At 39.3% G+C, this 21,730-nt stretch overlaps 1 protein-coding gene across 1 annotated transcript; it reads right to left on the bottom strand.

Moving 5' to 3' along the window:
* Positions 1-200: 200 nt before the first annotated feature.
* LOC100444748 (zinc finger protein 658) lies at positions 201-21,181 on the bottom strand. Its single transcript, XM_063714131.1, is given in 6 exon segments — positions 201-2,057; positions 2,060-2,793; positions 2,795-4,034; positions 13,125-13,220; positions 13,502-13,628; positions 18,308-21,181. Coding segments are annotated over 6 exon segments (3,171 nt in total). The 5' UTR covers positions 18,323-21,181; the 3' UTR covers positions 201-1,098.
* Between the last annotated feature and the right edge of the window lie 549 nt (positions 21,182-21,730).

The raw sequence follows: 21,730 nt of genomic DNA, 5'->3' as shown, positions 1-21,730 counted from the left end.
TTTTAGGACAAAACTAATTAATATCCAGACATAGCAGGCAGGCCAAAATCTAACAGCATTGAGGGAAGCCAACAGAGGACACAGTCACTCAGAAAAGGAAGTGAACATGCCCAGTGCAGATTTGGCTGTTGGCGCCCACTAGAACTCACCAGTGAGTTATAACGTTTATATACAGACTAAAAGATCTTCCACAGAGCTCAGACTATTCACATTTATTCATATTCTCCATAGAATTCAAATTATTCCATTTTTAACTTCACATTCTACAGTGAGTTTTTCTATAGGTAAATATTTTCTTATATATGTTCTATAAAATTTTTGATATTACAAAACAGAAGCTTGGTACATCAGTTCTAGGTGAATATTTTATCTCCAATTCTAAAACTGACATATTTCCTCAGAAAAAAATACCTAGAAAAATGTCATTTATTCAAAATATGAAATTTTATTATAATTGATGTTTAATGCAATTCACTTTAAGAAGGCTTTTGTGGTTTTCCCTAAAATTTGTTTTAATGAAGGCTCCTGATCATCCTGGATGTTGACAAGTTTTCTTCTTCATGTGACATCTCTGATGCACAATAAACTGATTAGTTTTTTTAAAACTGATTATACTCATAGGGTTTCATCTCACTCTAACGGAAAGTTTAAGCTAAACTATGTCCATTTAACTAATAACCCAAATTTGTAAGAGCTTAACAGACTATAAACTTAACTCTTGCTTTAAAACAACAAAAACAAAACCCTGGTGAAGACCTGGAAGTGAATTCTGTTTGTTTTTCAGACTCTAGCTTCCTTGACCTTGTGCTCTATGGTTTTTAACACACAGGACCCAAGTTTGCTGCAGAAATAACCTCCAAATCCATCTTATGAACCAGGAAGACTGTGAGGTGGTTTTTTTTTAAGGGCCAAGAGTAAATGTAATATATATCATTAGCACCACATCCCATGGTCAGCCCCACCTGAATAAATGGCATATTGGGATTCTTTGACAAGCTATGAGCCTAATGAAAAAGGAAATGGATAAGGGAAACAAGTTCCCAGCCTATGTCACATGAGTTTCTGCACTACGTGTTACATGGTAAGGTATGCATTCCCTTAGGACTTCCCAAATCCATTACATGCTAGGATTTTCTCTCTGGTATGCATTCTGGTGTGATGTACCCTAAGAGCTGCCTTACGGACAAAAGTTTTCCCACATTCATCACATTCATAGGGTTTCTCCCCTGTGTGAATTCTCTGGTGTACTCTGAGAGTTGAATTCTGGGCAAAAGCTTTCCCGCATTCATTACACTCATAGGGTTTCTCCCCTGTGTGAATTCTCTGGTGTGCACTAAGGTGTGATTTCTGGGAGAACATTTTCCCACAATCATTACATTCGTAGGATTTCTCCCCTGTATGAATTCTTTGATGTACTCTGAGGGTTGAATTATGGGCAAATGGCTTCCCACATACATTACATTCATAGGGTTTCTCCCCCGTATGAACTCTCTGATGTGCACTAACATACGACTTCTCAGAGAAGGTTTTCCCACATTCACTACATTCATAGGGTTTCTCCCCTGAGCGAGTTCTAAGATGTGCTCTGAGATGTGATGTCTTGGAGAAACTCTTCCCACATTCATTACATTCATAGGGTTTCTCCCCTGTGTGAATTCTGTGATGTACCCTGAGGGCTGAATTATCAGCAAACGTCTTCCCACTTTCATTACACTCATAGGGTTTTTCCCCAGTATGAATTCTCTGATGTGCACAGAGGTGTGTTCTTTGGGAGAAAGTTTTCCCACACTCATTACATTCATAGGGTTTCTCCCCTGTGTGAATTCTTTGATGCACTATGAGGGCTGCCTTATAGACAAAAGTTTTCCCACATATGTTACATTCATACGGTTTTTCCCCTGTGTGAATTCTCTCATGTCCACTGAGGTATGATTTCTGGGAGAAAGTTTTCCCACACTTGCTACATTCATAGGGTTTCTCCCCTGTGTGAATTCTCTGATGTGTACTGAGGCGTGTCTTCTGGAAAAAAGTTTTTCCACATTCACTACATTCATAGTTTCTCCCATGTGGATGTTCTGATGTGCTCTAAGGGCTGAATTATGGGCAAACGTTTTCTCACATTCATTACATTCATAGGGTTTCTCCCCCATGTGAATTCTCTGATGTATTTTGAGGGCTGAATTATGGGCAAAAGTTTTCTCACAGTCACTACATTCATAGGGTTTTCTACCTGTGTGAATTCTCTGATGTGCTCTCAGGGCTGAATTATAGGTGAAAGATCTCCCACATTCACTACATTCATAGGGTTTCTCCCCTGTGTGAATTCTTTGATGTGCCTTGAGAACAGAAATATGGGCAAAAGACCTCCCACATTCATTATATTCATAAGGTTTCTCCCCCGTGTGAATTCTATGATGTGCTCTGAGGGCTGAATTATGGGCAAAAGTTTTCTCACAGTCACTGCATTCGTAGGGCTTCTCACCTGTGTGAATTCTTTGATGTGCTCTCAGGGCTGAGTTATAGGTAAAAGATTTCCCACAGTCATTACACTCATAGGGTTTCTCCCCTGTGTGAACTCTCTGATGTACACTGAGGTGTGTCTTGTAAGAGAAAGTTTTCTCACATTCAACACATTCATAGGGTTTTTCACCTGTGTGAATTCTCTGATGTGCTCTGAGATGTGATGTCTTGGAGAAAGTTTTCCCACATTCAATACATTCATAGGGTTTCTCCCCCATGAGAATTCTCTGATGTCCTTTGAGATGTGATGTCTTCCCATATTCACTGCCACCAGAGTTCCATCTCTGCATCTGTTTTCTGCTGTCCTATGAGGGGTGACTTGTAAGATCTCCCACAGCCATTGTTATCACAAGGTTTCTTTTTTGTGTGAATTCTCAGATGTTTACTGAGGTTTGAATTCTGACAGAAAGCTTTCCCACATTCATTACATTCATAAAGTCTGAATCCCACATAAGTTCCAGGATGCTGAATAGGAAGTGAACTTGAAGAAAAGGATTTTGCACATTCCTCATATTGGTAAGTTTTCTCTCCTGAGTGGGGCCTCTGATGCTGAATGAGGTGTGCTTTCTGGTAAAAGGATTTTCTGCATTTCCCATGTTCATCCAAAAGGTAGAATTTATCTTGTGTATGAATTCTCTGATGTGCTGTAAAGTCTAATTTCTGGTAGAGGGCATTTGTACATTCATTATGTTCACCAAATTTATCTCCAGCTTGTGTTTTCTGATGTACTATATGGGCTGAGCTCTGGCTAAAATTTTCTTCACAATTATTGCTTTCAAAAGCACTCCATCCCGTAATAGTTCTCTGAGATTGAGTGAGGGGTGACTTCCTACTGAAATTAATCCCCCTTTCATTACACTCATAGTGTGTCATAGCCATGTGAACTTTATTGTATTCAACAGCGGTGGTTTTGTCACAGGATGTCCCATATTCATTAAGATCAGAGCATTTCCCCCTTGTGGCAGTTCTCATGTGGTTAAATAAAGTGGTTTTATCAAAGTTTTTTCTAAATTCATCATCCTTACAGGACTTTTCTCCTGTTAGAAAACTCTGAGGTGTAATACAAATTGTCTTATCATGTAAACCTTGTCCAGATCCATCACATTCAAAAGATTCCTCCAAAGTTTGAAATTTCCAATGCTGATCTTTCTTATAACTGAAAGCTTTCGCATTTTCACCATGTTCATAAGATTTCTCTCCAGCATGAGCTTTCTCATGCTTAATATCAAGCTGCAATTTCTCACACACATTCATGTATTCAGTCTTCTTTCTTGAATATTTTCTTTCACTTATAATTAATTCAGAAGCAATTGGCAAATTCATTCTACATGAGTCACATTTACAGGATATTTTTTCTGAGAACTCTGGAGCTATTTCCAGATTAAATGGTTTTTCTAAAACTTTCTGTCCTTCTTTACTCAATGTTTTGTCAGCATCATTGATGAATATTTCTTGCCACAGAGGTTTTTCTTGTTTTTCCTGGATCCCTTTGATGTGATCAACTTTAAAATATCCTAAAATGAGAAAAATTGAAAATATACTATAAATATTACATTTCTCATGGAGAAGAACTTATACTCATATTTCGATTTTGGTTTTTGAGATAGGGTATTGCTCTGTCACCCAGGCTGCAGTGCAGTGGTGTGATCATAGCTCACTGCAGCCTTGAACTCCTAGGCTCAAGTGATCCTCCCACTTCAGCCTCCCTACTAGGTGGGACTATAGGGATATGCCACCATGTCCTGTTAACTTTTTTTATATTTAGTGGAGACAGGGTCTTGCTACATTGCCCAGGCTGATCTTAAACTCCTGAGCTCAAGCGATCCTCCCGCCTTGACCTCCCACAGTGCTGGGATTACAGGCATGAGCCACTGTGCCCGGCCCATGTTTTGTTATGTATTTTATTCTATTGTTTCTGGTCATGTTTCCAAATATTAAATAATTCATGTACACAGACAGATTCTCTCCTCATCCATGCTGTTTATAAAACAGGAATTATTTCCGGGGCCAGTCAAGGTGGAGTAGTAACCCCTTTCCTCCCACCTTCCCTCTTACAATTAAAAATCCCTAGAGAAAAAAACAAAACAACAAAAAAAGATTAACAAATATACAAAGACTACAAAATGGAAAGAAAGTGGACTTCAGGACTTAAGAAATGACACAGTATGGAATTCCAAGGCTATTCTATATCCTAGACTGGGTGCTGAAGAAACCTACAATCCTGCACTGACAGGCACAGACAAAAAGAGCACAAAGAAAAGCCTGCTTCTTCCAGCCAGAGGTCTGAGAAAATGGTGGTCTAACAGAACAGGAAACACTTTTGATGTTTTCTCATGCTCAGGCCAAACCAAAATGATACACGCCTGTGGTTCCATGGAGGCTGAGCAGGGAGCTAATGTTCCCTGCTGTAGATACACAGGATCTGCATGCTCTTATATGTTTTCTTCCATGAGCCATGAAGAATCCTGAGAAAGTTCCATTCTTGGCATATGCTTGGAGATGGTCACAGCAGCCACTACCAAAATTCTGCCTGGAACCAAGTTATTATCTAATTTATGGAACCAATGTCTTAATCTGCAAGGGCAAGAATATAATAAGTTGTTTTAGGGCACTGACAGAACTCATAGCAGCTATGGGAAGGAAAGAAGAAAAAAAGAAGCACAGAAGTAAGAGCAGAGGCAGGAACACACAGTTGGCCCAATACTCAAGCAGAAGAGATAAGATAAAGTAGCACTTGTGATAACCATGGCTTCAAACCTGAAGACACAATGCATTCAATAGCTGAATTCACATTCTTCTCAAATGCACATGGAACAATCATCAAAACAGACTATATTCTAGACTGTAAGACAAACCTTCACAAATATAGAAGAAACAAATTATACAGAGGATGATCTTAGGCCACAGAGAAATTATACCAGAAATCAGTAAACACAAATTTATCTGGAGAAATACAAAAGAACTGTAAGTTATACATTCCTAATTAACCCATGGGTGAAAGAAGAATTCTCAAATGAGATATTTTGAAGTGAATGTAAACAAAACAACTTAGAATACAGAAATTTGTGGATGCAGCTAAGGCAGTATACAGAGATAAATTTGGGGTTGAAATTTTTTTGGTCAGATGGGGTGGCTCACGCCTGTAATCCCAGCACTTTGAGAGGCTGAGGCGTGTGGATCACAAGGTCAGGAGTTTGAGACCAGCCTGACCAACGTGGTGAAACCCCTTCTCTACTAAAAATAGAAAAGTTAGCCAAGCGTGGTGGTGCACACCTGTAATCCCAGCTACTCAGGAGGCTGGGGCAGGAGAATTGCTTGAACTCAGGAGGTGAAGGTTGCAGTGAGCTGAGATTGCACCACGGCACTCCAGCCTGGGTGACACAGTGAGACTCTGTCTTTAAAAAAATTATATTTGAAAAGAAAGATCTCCAGTCAGATGCTTGTTTCCCCCTTAGGAAACTAAATAAAGACAGGACATTAAGTTGAAAGAAAGTAGAAGGATGACAAAAAAGTCAAACCAAAAGCTTAATTTTTTTAAAAGTTTTTTTAATGATAAAAACCATCAGAGAGAAAAAAAGAGAAGACACAAATTATCAATACCAAAAATTCAAGAGAGGACTAACTACTAACAGACATCCACAAGATAATAAAACAACATTAACAATAACTCTGTCTTAGTTCAGGCTACTGCAACAAATTACCATGGACTAAATGGCTTAAAGAATACACATTTATTTTTCCCAGTGAAGGAGACTGGAAGTCTGAGATTAGGGTGCCAACATGACTGTGTTCTTGTGAAGATGTCTTCTGGTTTACAGACCACTCACTTCTTGTTATATCCTTACATGGTGAAAAGTGAAGTAGCTAGCTCTGACACCGTTTTGTAACAGCATTCTAATCTCTCTTTTTTTTTTTAACTATAAAAGCAAACTAACTTTATTTGGACAATCTAAGTGGAAAGAAGGGACAGGTGAATGTGTATTGTAACCACAGAGAATATATTCTATGTCAAATGTTAAAACATAATGGCAGAATAATCTAAAAGACATTTTTTTCTAAATGAGCTGTCAGTGAAAAGGATATTTATGACAACATATTAACTTACTTCATTATGATGGAGGATATGTTAACTGAATGTCTAATTTACTCAAATTTTAACTATGTTTGCATATGTAAATAAGGCTTAAGAATGTAATGAAATCTTCCTCTATATATGTGTGCGTGTGTGTGTGTGTGTGTGTGTGTGAGTGTGTGTGTGTGTGTGTGTGTGCAGTTCCAAAGAACAACTTCTGGACCAAATGGTTTTAACTAGTAAATTTTACCAAACATCCAAGGAAGAAATAATATCAATCCTACACAATGTCTTCTAGAAAATAAAAGATGGAATATTTCCCAAATCATTTTATAAGGCCTGCCTCATCCTCATAGCAAGATTAGGCAAATACTATTCAAGAAAAGAAACTTTCAGACCAATATCTCCCATAACATAAATGCAAAAATGTCCCAAAAAGTACACCAAAATACATAAACATAGATAATATATCAGTGAAATTTACCTCTAAAATGCCAAACAGTTACTATACTGCAATACTATAAAAACTATAGTTTTTATGCTGCATTTCAGGTCAATGTAATCTCCTACCAGTAGTCTGAAGAACTAAAATCACACAATACACCAATACCAAAAATTTTAACAAAATTCAAAATCCATTTATTAATTTAATAAAAGTAATCTATAAAAAGCCTATAACTAACATTATACTCAAGAGAGACTGAATGTTTTCCCTCTAAGATCAGGAAAAAGACAAAGATGCCCACTACCAGTAGCTTTACACAAGATTGCATTGGAAGGACCGGCCAGTGCAAAAAGGTAAGAATAAAAACACAAAGATACAGAGTAAATTTACACAGAAAATAATTTAAAATCAAAAAAGTTCCTTGAACTAATAAGTGTTTTTAGCAAGGGCAGAATCTAATGCCAATATACAAACGTATGCCTACAAACATACAATGATGAATTGGAATTTTAAATCACAGAAACAATATTTATCACAGCACCAAAACAAAATTAAAAACAAAAATTAAAAAAGCCTCATTATCTGTGCTCTAAAAACTAAAAGACATTGATGAAAGAAATAAAAGAAATAGTAAATAAATCAGTAGGGATATTTTGTGTATGGACTGGAAGACTGTACGTTGTTAAGATGTCAGTTCTCCTAAGCTCTACAGATTCAATGCCACTCCAGTTTAAATGCCAACATGTTTCCTTTGTAAAGATTATGAACCTCACTTAAAAATTTATACAGAAGATGAAAACTGGAGAAGTACTTGACTTCAAAACTTAATAAGCTAGAGTAATCAAGTTAATGTGGTATTGGCATAAGCAAAGACATGTAGATGAATGAAAAGGAATAGAAACTACAAAAATAGACCCACAAATGTACAGCCATCTGTTTTCTAAGAAAGGTGGAAATGCTATTCAGTGGAGAAGTAACAGTCTTTTCAAAAAGTGATGCTGGAATAACTGGACTCCCTGTTCCAAAAACATTAAACTTGACACATAACTCATACTTTCTATAGAATTTAACACAAAATGGATTATCAACTAAGTGTAAAAACTGAAGCTGTAAAATTTCTAGAAGAAAATAGGATTCCTAAATCTGTTACTTTGAGTTTCAAAGTTTCTAGACAGAACAACAAAAGCAGGTTCTGTAAAAGAAAATTAGTAAGTTGGACTTTATCAAAATTAATATTCAGTTTTAGTGAGCCTCCTCTGAAGTTATACTAGCGGGAGTGAGGTGCAGCATCACTGCCTGCTACGTGGGGATGGAAGTCCAGTTCCCCATTGATCTGATGCCCTGGGGGTGGAAGAGGAGGCTTCTACTTTTTTTTTCCTTCTTTTTGAGACAGTCTCTCTCTTGTCACCCAGGCTGGAATGGAGTGGCACAATCTCGGCTCACTGCAACCTCTGCCTCCTGGGTTCAAGCGATTCTCCTGCCTCAGCCTCCTGAGTAGCTGGGATTACAGGCACCCACCACCACGCCTGGCTAATTTTTGTACTTTTAGTAGAGATGGGGTTTTGCAATGTTGGTCAGGCTGGTCTCGAACTCCTGACCTTGGGTGATCTGCCCGCCTTGGCCTCTCAAAATGCTAGGATTACAGGTGTGAGCCACCATGCCTAGCTGAGGCTTCTACATTAACCCTGGGCATGGGTGAAAGATCAGGAGCCCCACAAGGACTCTGATAACACTAACCACCTTGTATTTTGTCAGATGCCAAGACCCCTAGTGCATATTCATTCTTCTTTCCACCCTTCAGTAGTGTGATCTTGGCTCACCATAACCTCCACCTCCCAGGTTCAAGCAATTCTCATGCCTCAGCGTCCCAAGCAGCTGGGATTACAGGCATGAGCCACCGTGATTGGCTAATTTTTTTGTATTTTTAGTAGAGACAGGGTTTTGCCATGTTGGCTAGGCTCGTCTCAAACTCCTGACCTCAAGTGATCTGCCTGCCTCAGCCTCCCAAGGTTCGGAGATTACAAGTGTGAGCCACTGTGCCTGGCTAGATATTGCATTTTTTACAAACTGAAGGTTTGTGGCAACCCTGAGTTGGGCAAGTCTGTTGGTGCCATTTTTCCAACAGCAAGTGTTCACTTTGTGTCTGACTCAGCAGTTTTTAGCAAACAAATATTTTAATTAAGGCATGCATACTGTTTTTTAGACATGTTATTGCACATCTAAAAGACTAAAGTATAGTGTAAACATAAAACTTTTATAAGCCCTAGGAAAACAAACATTGTGTGTAACTTGCTTTATTGTGAAATTTGCTTCATTGTAGTGGTCTGGAACAGAAACTGCAATATCTCTGAGGCATGCCTCTATATACAGATATTTAGCTGCACTTCGTGGGTAGAGTAGAAAGGAATACATTTACTCCATCCTTCCCCTGGGTAATGCATTCTGCATTTTATTAAATCCTTCCCTAAGAAGAGTCATTAACCTATTCTATATGATCTTCTAGAATATTTCCACTTTTGCTTTGATAATTAGGTCTTAAGCCAACTGAATTTGACTTTTTGTTTTGCTTTGATCTATATGGATACCTTAAGATCCTTTCCTCATTGTTCTCCAGTGTCATCTATCTAAGATGTCTATCAAGTATATGTTTTCTTTTCTCTCTCTTTTTTTTTTTTTTTTTGAGATAGGGTCTTGCTGTGTCGCCCAGGCTGGAGTGCAGTGGTGCAATCTCGGCTCAGTGCAAGCTCTGCCTCCTGGGTTCACGCCATTCTCCTGCCTCAGCCTCCCAAGTAGCTGGGACTACAGGTGCCTGCCATCACGCCTGGCTGATTTTTTTGTATTTTCAGTAGAGATGGGTCTCCATCTCCTGACCTTGTGATCCACCCACTTTGGCCTCCCAAAGTGCTGGGATTACAGGCATAAGCCACCAAGCCTGGCCTCATGTTTTTTTCTTGAACTTTCTACTCTGTTTCACTAATTTACTAAATCATCCCACCCCCCAGATCCATGCTACTTAGCTACACAGCACTTTACATAAAGCCTCAATATCTGGTAGAGCAGCAAATCCTCCTGTATCACTCATTTTTATGAATGGGATTGTGTTTGCTATAGCATTACCTCTTTACAAATGTATCCCGACTTGAATTTATTATATAGGTGTTTCCTCTCTTTTATCTTTGATAGGGTTAGCTGAAGTTTAATTCATTTTCTTTTTCTTGTAAGAAACATTCCATTTCTGTTTTCCATTTTATTAATTTCTAATTTTACTTTTAAATTCTTCTGTTTTCACTATTGTATTTTTGATGCTGTTCTTGCTTAATTTATTGAGACTACGAACTTCCTTCTGTCCACTACTTTAGCTACACCTGATGGTTTCTAACTGGCAGTTACAATTATTTCATTACAGAAATCAAATCCAAAATTGCATTACACTTTTTTGTATATTGTTTAAAAGAGATACTTTAAAATTTTTTCATGTGGATTTTTTTCATTTTATTATTAATTTCTAGATTTACCAAACTAGGTTCAGAGAATACTGTTTGTGTTTATTCTAATTTGTTAGATTTATTGAGGTTTTCTCTTTAGACTAATAGTATACTCTATTTTATCATTATTCCATTAAAACATTAAAGTTTTGTTTTTTGCATTAGCATACATATACACAAATGTATGGTTCACTTTAATACAAATGTAATTTATACCCTCTCTAGGCATATTTATTTAATGTCCATTGTACCTACTGTTTAATCAGATGAGACATATTATGATGTCCTAATTCTAATGAGTTTTAAGTTCTTAGAACTCCATTTTTTTATGTTTTAGAAACATTGATATTATATTATTTGGTGCAGTCATTCAAATCCTTAAAGGTTTTCATTTCCCTGTGCTCTTGAATGAGAGCTTTTCCTACTTTAATGAATTTCTTGCCTGAATTCAAATCTGAATGATATAGAACATGAAACCTACATTATTTTATCTTTATTGACTCAACAACTTTACTGATTTTTTTTTTTTTTTTTTTGAGACGGAGTCTCACTCTTTCGCCCAGGCCAGAGTTCAGTGGTGCTATCTCGGCTCACTGCAAGCTCTGCCTCCCGGGTTCACGCCATTCTCCTGCCTCAGCCTCCCAAGTAGGTGGGACTACAGGCGCCCAGCTAATTTTTTGTATTTTTAGTAGAGATGGGGTTTCACCGTGTTAGCCAGGATGGTCTCAATCTCCTGACCTCGTGATCCGTCCGCCTTGGCCTCCCAAAGTGCTGGGATTACAGGCATGAGCCACCGCACCTGGCCCAACTTTACTGATCTTTTATAATGATCTTTCTATGTTGCTTATTTAGGGATATCCTTTTTAGACAATCAATATGATCCAATAATTTACATTTAGTGACTCAGCAACATACTTGATCTAAATTATGTCAATCTTTATGTGATGCTATGTGTTGGTACGGCTTCAAATAAAAACCTTAATTGTGCTTCACTTCTAATAAGATGATTTTACTTTTTTATTCTAAAAATGACATTGAAAACTCTAACTTTTTAAGATTTCTGGAATCATTTATTCGTACGAAGGCTAATAGGCATATAAAAAGATGCCTGATATCATTAGTGACCAGGGAAATTGTTATAGACTTATTTGTGTCCTTCCCAAATTCTTATCTTGAAGCCCTAACCCCCAGTGTAACTGTATTTGCAGACAAGGCCTTCAAGGAGGCAAAAAGGGTAAAAATGAGGTCACAGGGAAGGACCCTAATCCAGTAGTACTGACACCTTTCTAAGAAGAGGAAGAAACACCAGAGTATTCTCTCTCTCCCACTGCATGTGCACAGAGGAAAGGCCACATGAACACACAGCAAGAAAGTGGCTGTCTTCAAGCCAGGAAGAGACGCTTCACCAGAAACCAACTTATTAGTACTTTCATCTTGGACTCCCAGCCTCCAGAATCATGAGAATTTCTGTTGTTTAAGCTACCCAGCCTACGGTATTTTATTATGATAGCCCTAGCTGACTAATACAGAAATGTGCATCAAAACCACAGTGAGATATCACTTCATATCCACTGGGGTGGCTAGAATCAAAAAGTCAAATAATAACAAGTATTGGTGAGGATGTGGAGAAATCAGAACCCCCATATGCTGTTGTTAGGAATGGAAAAATGCTGCATTTAGAAAAACAGTCTGATGGTTCCTCAAACAGATAAAGACACAGATACCATATGACCCAGCAGTTTCACTCCTAGGAATATACACAAGAGAAATAAAAACAATTGTCCATGCAGAAACCTGTAAATAAATGTTTATATTAGCATTATTTGTAGGTGGAATCCCAAATATCTACTGACTGATAAATGGACAAACAGGTGGTATATCCATACAACGGGACATTATTTGGCCATAAAAAGAATGAAACGTGTATTTTATATCAGTTGTAAACATTATGCTAGGCAAAATAAACCAATCACAAAAGACCACATATTATATATGATTCAATTTATATAAAATGTCTAAAATAGGCATATCTATAGACACAGACGTAGACTGTGGTTACCTAGGGCTGCAGAGGGCAGGGGGGATGGGAGAGTGATAACTAAAGGGTACAGGTATGTTTGAGGTGATGAAAATTAACTGTGGTGATGTCTGCATATACAGTCATCCCCTGGTATCCATGGGGAATTGGTTCCAGGATTCTCTTAAATACCAAAATCCACAAATGCCCAAGTCCTTGATACAAAATGGCATAGTATTTGCATATAACCTATGCACATCCTCTTGTATACTTTAAATCATCACCATATTAATTATGCTACCTAATAACAATCTAAATGCCATGTATATAGTTGTTATGCTATATTGCTCAGGGAATAGTGACAGGAAAAAAATGTCTATACATGTTGAATGAAAGTGCAATATTTCTTCCCTGAATAGTTTTATCTGTGGTTGCTTGAAGTCACTGACCTGTACACTTTAAAGGAGTGAATTGTAGGCATGTGAATTATATCTCAATAAAGCTGTTTCAAAAAAGCTTTCAAAGGTGCTCTCCCTCTAAAGTCTAAGTACCCCCAGGGGGCTCCTTCTGTTAATGCCCACTCACCTGGGTACCTCTGGTTCAGGAATTCATCTTCTAAGGACCATGGCTCTTCTCCTTTCTCCAACTTGGAGATCACCTTGGGTTTAGTAATGCAATATCCTGTAAACAAAATAATTGAGGGTATACATGGACCAGATTCACAGGCTTTTGGGTTTCCAAAAGTAAAAAAAGATATGGCAGCAAAGCATTAACTGAGGGTGTTCATTTGAAATTTTTAATGGGAAAGTAATGACATGTTGCTTTTGTTTCTGTAAAGGTTTCAACTACTTCAGACCTTTTAATCCAAAGCCCTTTAATCTCTATAAAGGGTCCATGTGTTTTGACACTTTTTAAAAAGGGACATATATTCTCGAGAGAGCCCCATGGTAAGCTGTGCTCACCCACTGAGACGAGGTGGCTGTAGTTCTCCAGCATCACATCTCTGTACAGGGTCCTCTCGACAGGGCCCAGGTGCTGCCACTCCTCCTGGGTGAATTCCACGGTCACGTCCTGGAATGACACTGATGCCTGTAACAACATTTATCACAACAAATATAACAATGGTTTGTTCAACGGTTCAGAATTGGGTGACACAGAAAATATCTTTGAGAACTACTACTCAAATGAATGGTTATAAAGACCTATTTTAGACCCAAAATTGTCTTAACATATGTAACTCAATTAAAACAGTTTTTAACTTGCCATAATTTCTCTATGTATTTATGAATTCTAGGTTTTTGTAAGACAAAAAAATTCAATGTAAAACAACTTCCTTCCAACCACCTCCTTCCTTCTTCCACATCTCCGCAAATTATCCGGGGTAGTCTCTGGGACATTCACACCCTCCCTGGACATAATCACTGTAAATTCTGGGGGCTAAAGAAGGGATATATGTGAAGTCTGGAGATACCCTGACCAAACTTATGTTTAAATAAATGTATAGAAATATATAAGGGTAGAGCAGGGGAAGAGCAGAGAACAGCTACAATAGTTGTAACCAAAGAGACTCGCATAAAAGAACACTTCCTACACTGAGGTCACAGCAATGGATGTAAGAATAGGGATATAATCACACAAGAGAAGCAACACCCATTTAATACAATACTTTCTTGTACAGCTACTCAATCTAGCTGTATGAGAAGCTCCTTTTAAAAAAATTTTGTTTTTAATTGACAGAAAGACAAATATTTCAAATTATATTCACTTACATGTGGAATCTAAAAAGTTCAAACTCATAGATGTAGAGAGTAGAATGGTGGTTACCAGAGGCTGGGGGTGAGGGGTGAAGAATGGGGACACACTGGTCAAGGGCACAGAGTTTCAGTTACATAAGAGGAATAGTTTTTGAGCTATTGCACAGGATGATGACTAGAGTGAAAAATAATGTAATGTATATTTCAAAATAAGCAGCTGCTTGGTGGTGCCAAAATTGGTATTTGGGAAAGAAGAAAGCATGTGTTAGAAGATTCAGTGAGAGTTCTGTTCATGTTGATACGTAGCTAGAACTGTTCCTTCAACCAGGATACACATGATTTTACAGCACAGAAGGTAAGATGGGGATGAAGATAAGCATTTAGGAGTCACTAGCAATTTAGGTGGTGAGTAAAGTTAGCAGAGACAGACAGACAGCTCCTTGAGCACACAGGGATTGAAGAAAGAAAAGAACCAAAAACAACACCTGAGGAACCACAAAGCAGAAAAAGTACAGGCCACAAAGCCAGAGATGTTTTCCGAAAAATAATAATAGAATCAGGAGGGGGCAGAGTCTTAGAAATTGAGAAAAGAGAAAGTTTCCACAACAAGAAGACTTCAAATTCAAATTAGCAAGTGATGACAGTGAAGATACTGAAGATCCAAGAAAATTCCTTCTTCCATAAAAGCAATGAGAAGCTGGCAAAAACTGCACAATCGACTTTTTCAGAACTCTAGAAGCTACCAAAGGCTTACAGCAATCTGCGGAACATTGACATGAGAAAAACAGCTGCATCACAGTAAGAACAATGATCTTGTGTCATTTCAACCTGCCCTATTTCCTTCCCTCTCACTGCCACTCAGCATTAGGTTTGAGAAACATCTGAAACAACAGGAGAATCCAGTGGCCTGGTATCCACTGGATGAGGCAGACTGGGTCAAAGGTTGGCCAAAGCCTCATTCCCAGAAAACCCTCATTATCTGACCTAATCTGTGGTTCCCTGGAAGAGCTGACTTGCAAGGCTGATTCTCTGAATTAAGTCAGAGTTCCCCAGTGTGAAAAGCCTTATTTTTGAAGGCATTTGCCAAAAACATTCAAAGGCAATTGTTTAACTTAGCAGCTACCTGAGGCGGTGGATAACACCTGACATAAATAACAGCCTAATTGAAAAGCTTTTTAGAAAGGAAAAACTGGAGAATGGGATGTTCATAAAGCTTTTGAAAGGCTCCTATAGATTCTAGAGACTCTAGGTCACCTACATGCATAGAGCTGAGCATATGCCCAGGGCTGTGATTATGCTCTGGAAAGATGTGAGAAGGCCCTAAACTGTCACCCTGGGTGACCCTAGGGTTTGGGGTGAACTGGAAGTGAAGGAAGTGAAGGTTAACATGGGGTTATAAATTGCCTGGATGTCTGTTGAAGGAATGCCCCAGCACTCATGAGGCTCTTTGGCAAAGACTGAGAGCCTTACTTAAGGTTTCAGGCATTTAAGAAAATTTCTGCAGACTTCTGCGGCCACACATGACAATAAACACAGGCTCTACTGAATCAATTAAAAAGTCACTAAACAAATTTCAACAACAACTCCTGCAAATTGAGAAAGTTTTCTAGAGTTGCCACCTTATTTTATTTAAAATGTATAGTTTTCAACAAAAAAATGCAAAACAAGAAAAGAAACAACCAAGTAAGACCCATATGCAGGAAAAAACTACAATCAACAGAAACTGCTCACAAGGAAGCAGGCATTGGACTTAAACAGACGATGACTTTAAATCAACTATATTACATATGGTCAAAGACTTAGAGGAAATGATATGTAAGGACCAAAGGAAAGTATTAGAATAATATCTCACCAGATAAAGGATATAAATGGACAGAAACTATAAAAAGGGACCAAATAGAAACTCTGAAGTTGAAAAGTACAAAACTAAAACAAACATTTTACCAAAAACACCTGTTCAACAGCAGGTCTGAACGGGTAGAAGAATGAAGCAACTGGACAACATGCCCACTGAGATTATGCAGTGAGAAACAGAAGGAAAAATAACAAGAAATGAACTGTTGGACAGCATCAAGCTTATCAACATATGCCAAATAGACTAACAGAATAGAGACAGAAAGGGTCTAAAACAATATCAGAAGTAGTAATGGCCAAAAAACCCCACAAATCTGATATTAATGATAAATCTACATGCCCAAAATGCTTCACAAACTTTAAGTAGGATAAACTTGGAGAAAGAAATCCACACTGGCTGGGCGCAGTGGCTCACGCCTGTAATCCCAGCACTTTAGGAGGCGGGCAGATCACTTGAGGCCCAGAGTTCGAGACCAGCCTGGCCAACATAGTAAAAGCCCATCTCTACTAAAAATACTAAAATTAGCCAGACATGGTGGTGAATGTCTGTAATCCCAGCTACTTAGGAGGCTGAGGCACAAGGATTGCTTGAACCCAGAAGGTGGAGGTTACAGTGAGCCGAGATCATGCCACTGCACTCCAGCCTGGGTGACAGAGTGAGAGACTGTCTCAAAAAAAAAAAAAAAGAAAAAAGAAAAGAGAAATCCATACCTGGACATGAGAATCAGACTGTTAAAAAGACAGACAATCGGAAAGCTGCAACAGAGAAACAAGTTATCATATTACAGGCTGATTTCTAATGAGAAACTATGGAGGACAGAGGGCAATGGGGTGACATATTCAAAGTGCTGAAACAAAGACTGTCAACCAATAACCTCTATATCCAGGAAAAATAGAGAAACTGTAATTTTCCCAGGTAAACAAAACCTGAGAGAATTCATCACAGGCAAGACTGCCTATAAGAAATAATAAAGGGAGTGGTTCAGCAAAACTATGGAGACAGAGGAGTAGGTTAGTGGTTGTTTGGGGCTCAGAGGGAATCAAGTGGTAGTTACAATGTATACAGCTTCTTTCTAAGGCAATAAAAATGTTCTAAAATTGACTGTGGTGATATTAGCACATTATCTGAGAATATACTAAAAAAAAAAATCACTGAATTCTACACTTTAAATGGGTACATGGTAAGATACATGAAATGAATCTCAAAAAAGTGGTTTTAAAAAAAGAAAAAAACAAGGGAAGACAAAATCATTTGGAGACAACAGAGAAGACTAAAGAGCCAAGGACAGAAACTGAAGCTGAGCCGAGTGAAAGGACGAGGAAGGTGGCTCCATGAAGGCATCAGCCGGTGAAGGACCGGTGAGGTGCAAGTATCACTAACGGAAATGTTCCAGGACAGAGTGAGACATTGAGGCAAGTGCTGCGGAAAAGCCAAGCAAGTTAAGGAAAAGACCACATCCACTGGATTTGATTATACTCTGGGTAGGGACACTGGAGGTCCCAGGCAAGTGGCAAGAAAAAATCAAGGCATCCCATGGAGAGTTGATGTTAAATGCTAAGTGTGGAAATATCTGAAAGAGAACAGAATTTTGGACCATCTGCTGAGCAACCTGAATATCATGGGTACTCATTTATGGAGAGTGATTTTAAAGACATTCAGTTGATTCATCAGAAAAATGTTAAATTCAACCCTTGCATTAGAGTACTTGAAAAATAGTACTGAATGTGTTCAAATTTAGCATTACAATTTCTACTTCTATTGAAGAAGTAATATTCTGTTATTTGGCAATTTATTAACTAAGTCACCTACTTGAAGAACAACAGATACATTTTGTTATCTTTATGTTTATATTCCATGATAAATCAGTTTGCTTTATCTTTCTCATCAATGTAAACCTTTGAGTATTGTCTGTCTGACACTCCACCATGACTGTCAATAACCTCAGAAATAAATATGAAACCAAATTTGGTAAATTTGTAATATCAGAGGATCTGCATCTATCCACATGCCACTTTGCTCTGCTATTCATCTGCATTTCTACATCTTCTATGAATGTGTCTGATCCATTTCTATTTCTACTTTTCCATGTTAATGTACAGACACATAAACCCTTACAAAACCTATTGTAAAATAAACTGGTTTTTAAAAACCGAACTCACCTGATACATGTTCATTTTCTGCTGCTCCTGGAAGAGCGTAGAGAACTGTGGAGGTTCAGCTGAGGAGGAGGAAAGAGCAATGGGGTCATGAGAGACCTGGTCTGCCTCACAGTTCTTACAGAGGTGGTCCCTGACATGAGATGGTTCGACTTGATAATGGTTTTACTGCGACATAACCCTACTGTAATCAAGGAGCATGTAATCCTATTCATGTGCCTAAAAAAAAATATCATTGCACTCAGCTGGAGAAAAGGATTCCCAATGCAGAATATCCCTTTGACTCTTGAAAAGGGACAGGAAGGACCACTCAAAGATAGCCACACCTGAATATGTGCATCTCTGATACGATTATGTGTGCTTAAACTTACATTTTCACTGAGTAAAGTAATACTGTTTTTTGTTGATTTTATAATTATGTTGATTTATTAACAATTATGTTCCCTTTTGACTAAGAAAAAAGTAAAAAGAAAACAAAGGATTAAGCAAGTTCAGGTACACAGAGATGAAGCTGTTTACCTTCATTAAAGCTAATGTCAAAGAACTACTCAGCCGGGCATAGTGGATCACCCCTGTAATCCCAGCAATTTGGGAGGCCGAGGGGGGTGAACTGCTGGAGGCCAAGAGTTCAAGACCAGCCTGGTCAACATGGCAAAATCCTGTCTCTACTAAAAATAGAAAAAAATCAAAAATAAATAAATTTAAAAATAATTTTTTTAAAAAAGAACTACTCGGGCTGACTTATTAACCAAGTTCTTACTGTCTTTACACCCAGAATTAGCGCTTCCATGGAAAAAATAAAGATGGGATGTTTCATGCAAGGAATTTCAGGCCCCATATTTTTGGGCTTCCAATATAGGAAATTCTTCCTCTACTACCAGGAAAGAGGGAGCATTATTATCACTCTAAATGCCACATGTGGTGATGAACACGGTGTGAGAGGGACTCACAATGTGGAAGAAGTGAAGGCAGAAAGGAAAATAGGCTGCTGTTTGGGATCTGGACAGCTGATTACATCTTCCCTGGATATCATGACCTAACCAGCCCTCCAGTAAAGTGTCTTTTTCCACTCAGCTTGATAGTCACTCATCCCTCTCAACTCCAGGGAATTGCCTTCTGCAAGTTAGTCCACAGCAAAGTCACACGGTCTGTGATGGCTTCTGGATGTGGCGACATCACGAAATCTGACGCATATATAGGCAATCAACAACCGCCTCTGGGGAAGCAATCAGGACCTGCTTCTTTCTAGAATCTTCTGCCTCTGCTCTGATGCTCTAGAAGAGGTCTCCATCATATGGGCTGTTCTTCTATGGCAGTAGTCCCCAGGACTCCCTCTTGACTGCCTCATAGGAGCTGCTTTGCTCCAGAGGGGCTGGGACTTAGGCCTGAGAAACAAACTCAATTGAAACCTTCACCTAATACCCTAAACCTGACTCTTGAGATTCACTAGAAATGTGCTATCCAGCACTGCAGCCATCAGCCACATAGAACCATTGAACACCTGAAGTTTGGCCAGTGCCACAAGTTGAATATTTAGGATGCAATGAGTTAAGTAAAATAAAGCAGTAAAACTGACTTTGCCTGCCTCTTCTTTTTTACTGTAGCTACTGAAAAATATTAAACTCTTTTTTTTTCTTTTTTGAGACAGAGTCTCACTCTGTCACTCAGGCTGGAGTGCAGTGGTGCAATCTCGGCTCACTGCAGCCTCCGCCTCGGGTTCAAGCGATTCTCGTGCCTCAGCCTCCCAAGTAGCTGGGATTACAGGAGTGCACCACCACGCCTGGCTAACTTTTTTATTTTTGTAGAGATGGGCTTTTGCCATGATGGCCAGGCTGGTCTCGAACTCCTGGCCTCAAGTGATCCACTGGCCTAGGCCTCCCAAACTGCTGGGATTACAGGCATGAGCCACCGCGCCTGGCCAAAAATTCTGATTTATATTTGTGTTTTGCCTTATCTTTCTATTGGACAGCACAGCACCAGAATATCAATCTGTGCCTTTGAGGAGACAGCGGGAACAACACAAGAGGATTCAGGAGCCTAAGCCTGAATCAGAGGTTTTGTAGAGACCGGACAAATCGCAGAATGTATCTACCACTTGGTGAGATTCTGTCCACATTTCACAATCATCTACACAGATCTGGTAACAGGCCACTCTGCATAAGTGCTCTGAAGGCTTTAGGCAGGTACTGGCAAGTCTGGGTTTCAGGCAGACAGCATATTAGAACGAGCAGGAGAGGGAGTCACATCTCTCAGCATTTGCATCTCACCTCTCTCACCTACTAGTGTGTGCCCTGGGATACCCATCCCCATGAACTTTAGTCCATTTTTTTAAAAATGGCACGTTTATACCAAAGAGGTTGTCGTGAGGGTCAGGTGGAATACCAAACGATGAGAATAAGTGTCTCATAATTGTGAGAGCAGCTTACATTTCACACAGTGACTATTACAGACACTTGACAAAATGCTTTACAGGTGACAACTTATTTAATTCTCAGAATAGGAACACGAGTTACTAGTAACCTCCTCCTGTTCGCCGTCAACCTTATCCACGCACATTCCTCTTCCCGGCCCGCAACCCCGCAGGGCCCAGCAGCCCCTACACCTGCGGACAAGACTCGGCCTGGGCCCGCGGACTGGGCCAGGGAGAAGAGGGAAGGGCCGTCCTGGGGACTCCTGAGACTGCCTGCTGCTGTCCTCCGCACACAAGCCCGCCCGTCCCCAGGTTCCTGGGCCGCGCGGAGCCCTGTCACCGACGCTCTCACCCCAGGTGCGCAGCCTCCGCTCCCGCGCAGACCTAAAGACTCGGACACCGCCGTGTCCCTTTCAGGCCCGGGAGGGTGGACTGCAGGAGGTAGGGCTGGGTTTACTCATGCGCAGAGCGAGCGCCGAAGCCCCATTCCCAAAGTGCTGCGCGGTAGGCGCGTTAACATTGAAAACTACAATTCCCGTAAGCCCGTGCGTCCGAAGGAAGTACTATAATTTTTTCTGCTGCTTTGACCGGCTGGGAGGAACCTTCGGAGCCCAGGGATTTCCCCAATTCCCGGAGGTTGTCAGCATGACCACAAACTGCGAAGCGTGGTTCTTGATGCGGTCCTGGTTGGAGAAAAAAGCACTTCAAACAGACATTAACAATTGGGGAAACATGACTATCGACAGGACATTAGAAATATTAAAGAAAGTTACCGTTACTTTGAGAATAATAGCTAGAAGATGTAGGACATTGTTCTTATATTTAAAAGATATGTACAGAAACATTTACAATTGTATGCTTGTAGTTTAATTGAAATACTTTAAAAATAATTTCTCAAAACAATGAAAGCAGATATAGTAATAAGTGAAGAATTGTTAAATCTGTATAATACGTGCATATGATGCTCATTTTACTATTTTCTACCATTCTGAGGGTCTGATTCTTTTTTTTCATAC

Source organism: Pongo abelii, chromosome 13, assembly GCF_028885655.2.
Source record: "Pongo abelii isolate AG06213 chromosome 13, NHGRI_mPonAbe1-v2.0_pri, whole genome shotgun sequence".
NCBI lineage: Eukaryota > Metazoa > Chordata > Mammalia > Primates > Hominidae > Pongo > Pongo abelii.
This window is presented reverse-complemented; position numbering and strand designations above follow the sequence as displayed.